Genomic DNA, 14,034 nt, shown 5'->3' with positions numbered 1-14,034 from the left:
TTAAGTGGCTCTAAGGCATTAGTATACACAGAAATGTAATGATTTGCCACTATGTTTGCCCTCACAATAATTCTCCTAGTTAACTAATAACATTGATGAGTAAGTAGAAGGATTTGTTTCCCTGGACTGTGGTCAGGGTGTTACGGCAAAAAAATAAAAATAAAAAGAACTGGGAGTCAAGCTGCATGGCATGACAAAGTTTTGAAAATCAAGTCATTTGTATATTTGGAACTATATAACATAAGATATATTTTTTACCATATCATTCTAGAAGTACTGAAAATGGGATAAAATTAAGTCTTCATGGGGAAGAAAAAAGTTCTGAAAACATTTTCTTTCCACATTTTTCATGGTCATGATGCAACCTCAACAAAATCTGCAGCCAATACCCAAAGTGAGGACGCATGGACTTAATTTAGAAAGATAAAGTATTCAAAACATTCAAGAAAAAAAGGTAGCAATTCTTTAACTTGCGATTTTTTTTACAATCACTGTATTCTAAAAATGGAAAGCCATTAAAGAGCTATTTATTGGAAATCGTATATACTTCATGTTGTTTTTCTCAATATATTTAGGGACATATAGAAAACAAAAACACCAGGCAAAATTTTCTATCAGCAGAGCTTCTTACCCAACCCTGGGATCTAACACAATAGCCCGGGGTTCCTCTAAGTCCTCTGATATCAAGATCTTCCTCATGGTCCCATTGAGCCTTGTCACTTCTATCCGATCAGTGCCAGTGTCTGTCCAATAAAGATTTCGGGCAACCCAGTCAACAGCAATACCATCAGGATGTGCAACTTGAGCGGTGACCACAAACTGACTACCAGATCCATCTAAGAATGAGCGGCGTATGGCCTTCACTTCATCATCAGTCCAGTAGATATAGCCTTCCACAGGATCATAATCTATAGCAATGGCATGACGGATATCTTCTAATTGTAGAACAATGTCTGTGAAGTCTGGTGTATCCAAAGAAATGCGTCTCAAGTCTGTCCTTCGGGCTAAAAGCAGTAATTCAGTGGCACCTAGAACAAAGTGAAATAAATGAGGGGGAAAAATTGAAACCCACAGGCAAAATTTAGACACTCTAAAGAATGCAGAAATTCTTCAGGAACTGAATTGTAAATGAGTATAAAAGGGTACTAGGTTCTATTTGTCAAAATGGAAAGTAATGCAGTGAAATAGGAAGAATAGCTTGACCATGAGGTGAAGCTCTTTAATGACTGAGCTCTGGTTTCATTCATTATAGATAGCCTCTGAAAATAAAACAGCTACTTAAAGGTGTAATGAATAATAATTAAGTAATGACTAAGAAGCTAAGTAGCTGAATATTAAAGGACGAAGGACACAGGATATAGGTCCTTTGTTCTAAAAGCATGTTTTTAAAAAGGTAAGGAAATCTAGGACAAGGGTTTTATGTGACTGATGAGAATGTTCTAAAATTGGATTGCGATGGTTGCACAACTTTGTAAATTTACTAAAAATCATTGACTTGTACACTTGAAATGGCTAAATTTTATGATATGTAAATTATATCTAGACAAAGCTGTTGTGACAAAGATAACTATAAGATGATGCCTGACTGAATTAGGACAAAGGAGACTATGGAGAAAGAAATAGCAGCAGTAGACAGGGGGAATCAGATAAATGTAGCACAGTGGTTAAAAGAGTTGTAGATCTGCTAGAACTAAATTCAAGTAGCCATACAAACTTAGGCAAAATACCCAAACTCTCTAAGCCTAGTTGCTTCATCTGTATCTCACAGGGTTGCTGTGAGGACTCAGGAATGTACTGAATATAAAAGTACTCAATAAATATTAGCAATATATTATTATCATTAGAAAATACTTTTGAATTTTTATTTCACTGTTTTAAATCCGATTTATTTATGAAATATTTTAAACTCAAATTAGTATTCAATAAAAACATAGCTGAGACTGAGAATATTTGTAATTGTTCAAGTAAATCACCAGCAAGAAATCATCTAACTATAAAAAGATAATAAGAAAATTGACATTTGAAAAGTGAAAAAAGATTCCCAATTGAAGCAATAATTGCAAAGGAAAATATTGGCATTAAACTCAGAAGAGTAAAGCTCTCAACATCAGCTTTTTGAATGCAGAATTAATTGTAAATGAACTCTATCTTGGACAAAACACAGCCCTAAATGCCACAGCAGGCACCAAGTAGGAATAACTGCAAAATTCACTGCCTCTGCTGTAACTATCAAAAGGAGCCAGCCCAAAACTTTGTAAACAAAGAAGTCATAGAAAGTGAAGCTGTTAATTTGAGCAAGGTGATCAAAACTGAATAGTTAACTTAAGGCTACTACATGTCAAATATATTATCTGAATTTCAAAATAGTAGTTAAACATGTACTTTTGCACGCTGTGAGGGAGTAGACAGATCACTATTGCTAAAATAAATTGTTTGAAAGTCAGGCTACATATTTTTAAACCAAAAAGCAACATTACAAAAACCTTTTGTTTTAAATTGAAACCAAATTACTGTTTGCCATGGAAACCATCTGACAAGAGTCAGCCACCTTCACCTTTGACTATGAGGATAATTTATCAATGCCAAGTCCTGACAAATATCCTGTACACCGGCTCAATTCCATCTCTCTGACTCCCTGACCCCCTTGCCAGGAACTCTCTAACCCACTCTGAAAATAAAGGCTTCTGCCTTACAGAGTTAGATAAAGAAGCCACTGCTAACTATAACAATTTTCTTATCAGGTCTTGCTGGTGGCTAGAGAACAAGATAGTGATCCATTGGGGTAAGAATGAAGAATAGCATTCTCATAAAGAAGAAAAAGAGAAGAACTGGTGTTCTCCCAAACCAGAAGTTCCTTGAAATGTCCTCATCAGTATACCTTTCTAGCATGCCATCTCTCTGTAGAGCAGAAATCTTCAACCTTTTTCATCTCATGGCAAACATGAATTACTAAAATTCTGCAGCACACCAAAAAATATATTTTTTGCCGATCTGACCAAAAAAAGTATAATTTTGATTCATTCACACCAGGTGGCTATTGTTGTGTTGGCTGTTGTCATTTTTTAATTTGACAATCTAAGGGGGAAAAGGTCAGTCAGTGCCCCTGACTAAATAGTTAGGTAATGCATGTTTTAAAAATTCTTGCAGCATACCAGTTAAAAATTGCTGCCATAGATAATTAAGAAAATAAAAAGAAGAGGCAGTGTAATTGCTACATATAGAGGTTGCTTTAAACAGTACAATATGAATTTTTTTTTCCTGAAAGCACTTCTCTGCTAAAAAGGCAATTAAAAATATCATTCAATTATTTTTCAGAAAATACTATCTACCCCCATGCCAGTCTTTATAGTTAAGTTTAATAAACATCTTTCCCTTGAAGAGGTTCTTTATGTACAAGTGCTATCTACTGTTAAAAATGTATTTTTTATTAGAATACTCAATTCCATAGGAATCAACTGTGATATAAATGACTATGAGAGTTGATAGAGAAAAGAAATAGCACCTACTTTTTTTTCAAAAGTAGCATGTCAAAAACACTAAAAATAATTTTTAAAAGTTTTCAAGAGGCCAAAAAACACAAAACACTCCTGGTTATATAACCAATTATGAAGACTGAGATTAAGCAACAAGTCTCTCAAAGCACTATAACCTATAGAGCTTATTATAGAGAAATAAAATAAATCATAAAGAATCCCAATTGTTATTTAAAATTTTTCCTTCTTGGAGACCATGTTCTTACCATCATTGCAAGTTTTTCCATTCTCCAGGAGTTTGACCCCCGTTGGGCAAGCACACCGATAAAAAGGCTTGACTGGAGACATCAAACACAAGTGGGAACAACCACCATTATCAATTCCACATGGATTTGTAGCTGTCAAATATAAATCACACTGATTAATACCAATGATTATAGATGACCTCCCTCACTCTAGGTACACAAAGGTTAACAACCATAACATGAACAACTGTGATAAACCAAATTATTACCAAATGTCATCCAGGTGCTTGACTACTAGACCATCTGCAAGGAAGGGAATTAATCAGTGAGATTTTACTTAGCATTCAGTATCCAAGAGAAATACACAGGAAATAAAGCAGGAGTTTCCTGCCCTAAAAGAGCTTACAATCTAGTCAGTATGCCAAAATTAACAAACAATAAAACTAGAAAACAATATCAAACCATGAAACTGAATCCTACCTTGCACATTTCAGACTGTATAAATAAGTACAGAGTCAAATGGAAAATAAATCACTAGGGATTAAAAAAACAAAAGAAGCTTCATGGAGGATGGAGGACATGACAGGAGCCTTGAAGGATAGGAAAGACCAGAGGACATTTCAAATGTGATGAAACCATATGAATAAAAGCTTGGAGGCTGTACATTGGGAGAGATAATAAGGTGAATAGTCTAACTGGAGACTAAGGTTTCTGTTGACAAATAAAAACTAAAATTGAATGAACACAGAGAATGAGAACAAGCTGGTGGAGGCACTGATAGCCAAGAAAAATAATTCTAATGTCAAAAAAAAAATCACACTTTGGGAAGATGAGCATGGAAAAAATATGTATATGGATTTAAAAAAAGGAAAACTGAAAAGCAGAGATTAATTAGCAAATTTGTAGAAAACTATGAAAAGAAATGGATTTAAAAATATTCAAAGAAAAAAATCAATAGAAGATAGAGAGCAACAAAATATGAAAGATAAAAGAAAGTAATATCACAGATAACTACAAATTCTCAAACTAGTAAAACATAAAGGATCAACAGTGCCATTAAAAAAAAAACAAGGAAATTCTTTCCTGAGGGCTAATCACGAGAATAAAAAATTCATACAAGTGACTAAATATTTTCTTTTTTGCAAAAGAATAACAAATACATTTTAAAACATTTTCATGGACTCATCATCACAAGATTCCAATATAACAAATTCAACATTTGACTATGTCCCCCTAAATGGAAGGAGCTAATACAAAGCAATGTATAATCCAAAAACTTTTCATTTTTGGCTATGGAATACAATCAGACACATGCCAAACATTTATTTACACACAAGTGCCAGACACTTAACATTCTCAAATTCCTTCTAAACCTAATTCTATTCCCCTCTGTAAGTAATTACTGTCGGCAGTCACAGCCCAAACAAAAGCAAAACTAAGAAAAAAGGTGATGGGGGTGTGCATAGGAAAATTTACATAGGTATTTTATTCAGCAACCTGAGGTACTTAAACTTACCAGTTAGATTAACAGAAGATTCCATTCAAGATGAGTTTGTTTTTAAACATACTCATATAAAACATCAAGCACACATTAGAGAGAGACAACATGAACAAGAAATACATTTGTGTGTGAGCTACCTCAATGTCTTGTTTTATTTCCCTTTTCTCTACCTCCATAACTCTAAACCCAAACAAAGGGCTGAGGTGATCTGTAGTGACAGATATCAAGCTACAAATAGTTTAGGCTTCTCTAACCTGAATTACATTTTGATGTTTTCCCTATTTTTCAATTCCTCCCTGCTACCATGTCTTCCCCTTCCTCCTGCCTCTCAAGAACGCCAGACATCACACTGCTACAAAGCTATTCCAACTTGCAATTTAAAAATCAAGATCGCTTACCATTTGGCTGCCTCTGTTGGCTGAAGGCATGTATATCCATGGGGGAGAAGATGTTAGAATGGATTTCACGCAGACCCTCGCCAGTGTACTTGTTGCAAGCCAAAATGGAGTGTGTATTCCAGTCAGTCCAGTACAGTGTGTCCTCAAATAACGTCAAGGCGAAAGGATGTGGAAGGGAACCTTTAACCACTGCTTGCCTATTAACCAAAAGAGAAAAACTCAAACATTTCTCAAGTTTATTCTTTTCTCGAAACTTCCTCTCTCCCATTAAATGGCTCTATAATCCACGTTAACACATGTAAATCCTGAGTAACACATACCTTAAGGTCAAATACACCTGTGAAAAATAAGTCTTATCATAGTGAATTCAAATATATTTTCATGGTGTCTAAAACCCCAAACCAAGTACTTCAGAATGGTCCCAAACTTGGTAGCAGCCCCCAGGTTCACTAAAAGCTACCATACAGAGAAGGCCCAAGTATTAGCACTGCTATCTATTCCCATCTCTGGACTCTCATCTTCCATCCTTCCACATAATTCATCTCATTAGAAAGAGAAAGGTGGGCAAAAAGAAAAATCCTAGGGTTTATTGTTGGCACTAGGAAGTAGTTTTAAATCAGCAACAGATTTTTTCCCCTTCTTGATGTGGAAGAACAAAGAATCTAAGGTGTGTGTCCTCCATCACTTCTTATGATTTCGATAACTGGAAGTATAAAACTTATACCTGAGGCTAAAAAGGCATTCTGGTAGAGCTTTCTCTGCAAACCCCAGTCTAGCTCCAGCAAAAGATTACCTCAGCTGGCTTTCTGCTATATGGTTTCTTAACCTCCACAAGTCATGCAGCAAAAAAGAAGTTCTGCCACTGGCAGAATGTGTTCATGAGACAAAGCAGACCTAAAAATCTCACAAGCAATCTATACTATACAAAAGAAAAGGTAGAGAGACTGATTAGTACTAATGGCACAGAACTTTGCAGAGTGTCATGGAAAGTGGTGGAATTAGTAAATACTCTTGAAAATTAAACAAAAAATGTTTTGAGCCAAAAGAATATTCAAAAAAAAATAAATGTTTTAAGATTTTCACAATATCAAATATAATATTTTCATAAACAGCCCAGGGAGGAAAGAAAGAAGGGAAGGAGAGAGAATATAAGCAACTGAAGAGAAATTAATAAAGAATATCGCATATTTTAGAGAAGACAATCCAATTTTAGGTCATTGAGGTTATTTGATGATCTGTAATATCTAAGAGACTACCAATAAAATAAGTTAAATCAAGAGCAATAAAATAATTTTTATCTAAGCAGAATTAGCATCTGTTACTGCACATGAAATGGTCCTAGCCTAAGGTGTTTTACATTTGGGGCAAATTTTTTAAAAAGTGAATACAAGATTAGCATGACTAGTTTACCAAACAAACCTTCTATTTTAGAACCTCGTATCTACTGTGCCAGCCCACATCACTGCAATTTTCTCCTCTCATTTTCCTTAATGCTCTCTTCCTTAGAAAATTACTTTTCTGTCTCATTTCCCCAAAAGGAACTATCACCATAACTATTTCTGAAGTGGTTTATTCCACTTTTTAAATGAACAGCTTTAAGTTCACTGAAGTGATTATGAGATTTACAGGAATGTTATCACAGTTTAAGTCCAAATTTAAATAGGCCTGCATATTTCACACTGAAGTCTTCCAAAATTCATATGGTAAGACATAAAAAGAGAGAGTTCTGAGAAGTTGCCAAGAAAGATAAGTAACACAACTGAAAAATAAATAGCAAAAACGAAATTACTCAGCACTACATTAATAATCTTTAAAAATTGCAAATTACATAATCAGATCTTTGGAAAACTTTGGGGAGAAAAAAGCCTTCTAAGTCATTTGTATATTATTAAGTAAAAAGTTAAAATTCACTCTCATGAACTAAACACAGGAGAACAAACAGGAAAAACAAAATCCCTCCCTGAAAGATACACTCACGTTATATACTAAAAAAATCATTTGCATTGATAAGAAATCAAACAGAGCTGAGTTTGAATGTCCCTCTGACACTTACTACTTATATCATTTCTGTAAGCTTTGCTTTCCTCATCTGTAAAGGGAAGGTAATAATCTAACCTCACTGATTTACTGTGAAGATTAAATGATAATATATGCAAAAGTATTTAGCATTATGCTTGGTACTTAATAAACAATTCATAAATGACTCCTCAATTTTAGGATATACATTTTTAATATTTTAATATTTCTGATACAGGGGTAACATTTTAAAACTGAAGTGAACATTTCATGTGGTAGTTTTTAAATCAATAAACAGTTCTTAAAATCAGTAACTTATTGAAATGAAGTAAATACTAGACTCTGGCTTATTTATATTCCCCAGAATCTCACACAACACTATGTGCATAAATTAGGTGGATTTATTAGACATTCAGGAAATGCTTAAAACTTCATTTCTTAAATAAAGCATATAATTAACAGAGCTGAACAAAAAGCAGAGCTAAGAAGGCTATCGCGCATTCTTGTCATACTCTGATCATTTACTGATTTGTCTAGTCAATGGTGACTTGTTCCTGAAAGGGAGGTAACTGTACATAGTCTTCACCTGTCTTCTCTCTGGCTGGGGTTACCAAGTAGGCCTACTTCTTGGTTCTCCCTAGAAATGCTAGTTACTTCAAGGCGGTGTTGTTCATGGGTACTGAGAACAAAAACGGCGGGCAAGATCAAAGCCCAGGTTTTCAGTAGTATGCCACAACAACAAAAGTTAAAAAATGGATCTCTACTATGGAGACCAACATATTGTGAATGACTACCACAAATAACCACCATCCTCTCATATAGATACAATTAAAAGAAAAAAAATTTTCTCCTTGTCATGAGAACTCTTAAGATAAACTCTCTTAACTTTCCTATATATCATACAGCAGTGTTAACTCTAGTCATCATGTTGTACATCTTTAAAGAAAAAAAACAAATAGGAAAAAATATTTAAAAAAAATAAAATATCTGAAGCACAAAGAAAAGCGGAGAGGACAGAACTATACTGTAGGAGAAAATAAGACCAAATAGTAACTCAGACCCTCATGAAGAATCGGAGTATGAGAAACTGCAAGTATGTAAGTTAGTTAACAAAAAAAACTCTGTTTTCTCCTTTTTAAACCTTTTTAAAAACACTGGCCAGCGTGGCTCAGTGGTTGAGCATTGACCTATGATCCAGGAGATCACTGTTCGATTCCAGTTCAGGGCACATGTCCAGGTTGCAGGCTCGATCCCCAGTAGGGGGCATACAGGAGGCAGCCGATCGATGACTCTCTCATCATTGATGTTTCTATCTCTCTCTGTCCCTTCCTCTCTCTGAAATCAATAAAGATATATTTTTTAAAAATTAAGATCGTATAAAGCAATAACTATAATATTGTGCTGGTTATAATAGAAATGTAATATAAATGACAATAATAGCACAAAGGGGGAAGAGGGAATGGAGATATACTAGAATAAAATTTCTATAGTTTATAGTAATTAACTTAGTATTACCATAAAATAGATTTTGACAAAATGCACACTGCAACCCCTAGAATATAATCACTACAATTTTTAACCCCAAAAATAGTTTAAAAAAACCAACAAAGGAATTAAAATGATACACTAGAAAATATCTACTCAACACACAGAAAGACAGAAAAGAAGAACCAGAGGAACAAAAAAGATATTTAAAAAACAACCATCAAAATGTCAGATGTAAACCTAACCATATCATTAATAACATTAAATGTGAATTAACTACTCCAATCAAAAGACAAAAGGTTGAACACCTTAATATATGTATACAGTTGACCCTTGAACAATAGGATTAGAAGCATGATCCCAGGGCAGTCAAAAATTATGTATAACATTTTCTACATACATTTGCTTCTTTTCTAAGGAAGTGGAGCAGAAATTAATCTTTGAAGTTCATCACAGAAATTATATAGCTCATGTGGGTTTTTCAATTAAGAAAAAAAGATTTGGAATCAGCAAATATATAGCTTACCCCAGACCTGAATAGGAAGACTCTTTTTCACCTTTGTGTGAGATTTCTTTGGAGAATTTAACAGATGGAAGATTATGGATACTGTTCCCAAGGGCCAACCGATATTTAGTTTACCCCTTCCAAGACCAGTCTGTATCCTCAAGGCACGGCTAGAAGCTCATGCCTTGCTGACGACTGATCGAAAGCAGCATATTCATAAATAATAGCACACAATTATTCTATAATAAACAATACCATTTGACACACATCTACTAAACACCTAGTAAGTGCTATGTACTGTGCTCTGCTTACTGCACTTATCAAACACAAAAGTTAAAATAGCAAAGTTTAAAGGAAGATCATTTAAGGAATATAGAGTTTATACCTTCTCTGGGTACAAAGGTCTATCCTTATTTTAAGTTGAAGATTACCATCTTGAATAACATTAGCTTAATCATTTGTAGAATTACCTTTACTGAATTATGCCCCCAACTTTTAACAAAGACCATCATGGAAAAGTAATATGAAATTAACACACACAAAAACAAATTCAAACAATACCCATTACAGCCCTCCTGATTCCACATAAATTCTTCTCAAATCTGATATGACGAAAATCTTCTCTTGCAAAGAACTCTTAAGTTTCCACCTTTCCAATTGTGTTTACTGTTAACTCATTTTACTCTAGCTGCTGAAAAGCTTACAGACACAGAAAAAAAAAAAAAAAATCAAACAAGACAACTTAGTGAGTTACTATATGCAAACCTGTAACCTTAACCCAGGTCAAGAAATAATTTTGCCGAGAACCTCAGAAGGCCCTTCATAGACCCTGTCCAGATCCCTCCCGCTTCACAACAATAACCATTATTTTGACTTTATAGTAATCACTACCTTACCTTTCTTGATAGTTTTATTACCCAATTGTGCATTCACAGAAAAAGTTTAGTCCTGACTACCTGTTTTTTTTCATTTGCTGTGCTTTTTAAGTCTCTCTTTTTAAGACTTTTTTTTAAAGTGCACTTTTAATTTCACGGCAAATTTGAGGGGACGGTAAAGAAATTTCCCATATATACCCTGCTCCCACACATGCACAGTCTTTGCCCTTATCAACATTCTCAACAGAGTGGTACTTTTGTTACAATTGGAGAACCTACAATGATCCATCATAGTTACCCGAAGTCCATAAGTACCTTAGGTATCACTCTTGGTGCTGTACATTCTATGGACTTGGACAAATGCTTAATACACATAGCCATCATTATAGCATCATAGAGAGTATTTTCACTGCCCTAAAAATCCTGTGCTCAGTCTATTCATCCCTACCTCCACCACCTTTTCAGTCTCTATTTTTAAAATTTGTTGTTATTTTTTTATTTGTATTTACTGATTTTAAAGAGAGAGGAAGGAAGAGAGAGAGAGAAGCACTGACTTGTTACTCCGCTCATTTATGCATTCATTGGTTGATTTTTATATGTGCCCTGACCGGGGATCAAACACACAACCCTGGCATGTGGGGATGACGCTCTAAGCATCTGAGCTACCAGGCTAGGGTCTAAAATTGGTTTTTATTGATTTTAGAGAGAGAGAGGAAGGGAGAGGGAGAGAGAAAAGCTTTGATCAGCTGCCTCCTGCACTCTCCCTACTAGGGGATCAAGCCCGTAACCCGAGCATGTGCCCTGGCCATGAATCGAATCAGTGGCCTCCCTATGCATGGGATGATGCTCAACCAACTGAGCCACACCAGCCAGGACTGAGTCTTTTTTAATCTGCAGGTTACCTCATCGCTTTTTACAGTTGGCCTGTTGAAGGACCTGGGATAACTGACCTATATGCCCAGAGCCACTGATGCATACTCATGGTACGCTTCAGTATGTTTCTCTGTCCTCTGTTTTACCTACAAACTCACTGCAAATGGCAAGTTTGATCAGACTCATGTTGAATTCTAATTGTATCATTTTATTTTCATTTAACTGGAATAGCTTTCCCATACGTTTTATTTTGTTAGCTACCAGATTCATATAGGAAAGGGAAGATAAATTGCTTGACTCTGTCTTTATTATCAACATTCAAGGTAATGAACTGGTTTCCTATCCTCTGAAAGTGACCACTTCCTTTTTAAACTCATTATAAACTCAAGGGTTTAAACATACTTGATGAGTTTCTATCAATCTCTGACCAGTGAAAGGTTTCTTAAGTTATTTCTCCAGGCTTTCTGAAATGACCCTAGTAGTCTATAATAGCTTCCTTGTTGTCTGGTATGACAATGCTCCAGCTTGTCTTGTACATTTCTTGCCAGAGAGTTGGAATCAGCTATTTCACCTGAAAGGTATGATTTAAGGTGGAACGGTTTTTCAAGATTACAATCTGGGTACTTCCCCCCACCCCCACTCCTCTTCAGTATATAAACATACATATTTGTGTGTATTTATTGTTATAACATACAATACCCAATAAGCTCATATCAGTATTTTCAATAAAAACTCAGAATTATCAGTTTCTTTTACTTAATCTCTATGGTATCAAATCTGTATTTCCTTTCTCCCACACCAACAACCCAACATATGCAAGGGCAATAGAATTAATATATCTGATAATTATTCACTTACTTGATGCAACATTATAGTCTCAAAAAACTCAAAATAAATGGTAATATCTATACACCATTATAGTTACTACAAAATTTAACAAAACTTTTGCATGTAGCTCTTATTCGTTATGTATTATACTCTCTCAATTTTTGTTTAAAGTTCAGCAGGAACCTTTTTTTAAATGTTTTTATTGATTTCAGAGAGAGGAAGGGAAAGATAACAACAACGATGCGAGAGAATCATCGATCAACTGCCTCCTGCACACCCCCTACTGGGGATCGAGCCCAAAACTTGGGCATGTGCCCTAACCAGGAATCGAGCCTTGACCTCCTGGTGCATGCGTTGACGGTCAACCACTGAGCCAAACCAGCAAGGCTATACTCAATTTTAACCATACTTTAGTTTTCATACTACACATAATTATATGTTTAATGTTCTTCACCAAGAATTATTTTGATATCTCACTCATCATTTTGGTTGCCTAAAGCTCAGTCACTAGTACAGTTTCAGGACTGAGTCAGCAAAACAGTATTTCTTGACTTGTTGCATGTTGATAATGTTGTCTAAGGCTTATTATGAGAAAGTCAGTTTTGCTGAATAAAAATCATTGGCTCACATTTTCTTACTTTGAGTACCATAAAAGTACTACTGCATTTAATTCTGGCAGGGAGTGTTGCTGTGAAAAAGTCTGATACTAATCTAATTTTCAAGTCATTTATGTTATTCTTAGAGGCCTAGAGTTTTTCTTTTTCTAAAAAAATAATTTTACTAGAATATATCTTGGTGGTTTTGCTCTGGCTTACATTCTCAGGCACACAGTGTTCTCTTTCTCTCTGTAGTTTTCAAGTCTTCTTTTAAGAGACTTTTCCTGAATTACAATTTTTCATATTTGTTCTGTCCCCTTGCTTCGGTTATCTTCCTAAAAGCCTTTTATCTGTGTAGTTTCTTCTTTGCTTACCTTCAATATTTGTCACTCTCAAATCTTTTTTATCTTTTCACATTCTTTTTAGTCTTTAACTTTTCCCTCCTTTTCAACTTGTATTTTAAAGATCTTCTCTCTTTATTCACTTCTGTGTGCCTTTTCAGAAATGATTTTTCTTTTATTTATATTTTCCTGGATTCTATAACCTTATTTCTGAGCTTTCTAATTTTAATTTATATTGGTTTGTGACAAGTAACATTGGTGTCTCAATTCCTGGTAGTGCATTTTAAAATGGAGGTTTCATCGGTTCTATGATATCTTTCTAGGAAGTTTCCTATGCAAGGCACTGTTTTGTTTACATTGTTTCTTTTTTCCTTTATAACATTTTTTTCTTCAGCTCTACTGAGGTATAATTCACAAATAAAAATGAAAGACACTGAGGTGTATATAATGACAAGATATACATATAAATAGTGAAAGGAGTCCCCCATCTAGTTAAACATCACATCTAATGACTTTTTTTGTATCTGGTGACAACACTTAAGTTCGGCTCTCTTAACAAACTTCAATATATAATGCAGTTATCAAATTAGTCACAGTGTTATATGGGATGGGCAAAAGTAGGTTAATAATAATAAATAGTACAATGATTAATAAATAATAATACAAGAATAAAGTCTATTTTGTGTACTCAAAACTGTAAACCTACATTATATATAACCCCTGTATAGACTTTTTTGAAATTTTTGGAATGTTTTTATTAATTTTAGAGACAGAGGAAGTGGAAAGGGGGAGAGAGAGAGAAACATCGATCGGCTGCCCCCGTATGCACCCCCACTGGAATCCAAACCACAACCCAGGTATGTGCCCTGACTGGGAATCAAACCAGTGACCCTTCAGT

At 34.8% G+C, this 14,034-nt stretch overlaps 1 protein-coding gene across 2 annotated transcripts in view; it reads right to left on the bottom strand.

Moving 5' to 3' along the window:
* Nucleotides 1-14,034, bottom strand: part of LRP6 (LDL receptor related protein 6) — a 123,980-nt gene that overhangs the window by 55,157 nt on the left and 54,789 nt on the right. For both annotated transcript variants that reach the window (XM_081127995.1, XM_081127996.1), the window contains exons 4-6: nucleotides 5,618-5,814; nucleotides 3,740-3,871; nucleotides 632-1,028 (exon numbers count right to left, since the gene is read on the bottom strand). In XM_081127995.1, coding sequence (XP_080984121.1) covers nucleotides 632-1,028; nucleotides 3,740-3,871; nucleotides 5,618-5,814 — 726 coding nt within the window. The remainder of the gene's footprint in view (nucleotides 1-631; nucleotides 1,029-3,739; nucleotides 3,872-5,617; nucleotides 5,815-14,034) is intronic.

The sequence above is a fragment of the Miniopterus schreibersii genome, assembly GCF_964146895.1.
Source record: "Miniopterus schreibersii genome assembly, chromosome: 2".
NCBI lineage: Eukaryota > Metazoa > Chordata > Mammalia > Chiroptera > Miniopteridae > Miniopterus > Miniopterus schreibersii.
This window is presented reverse-complemented; position numbering and strand designations above follow the sequence as displayed.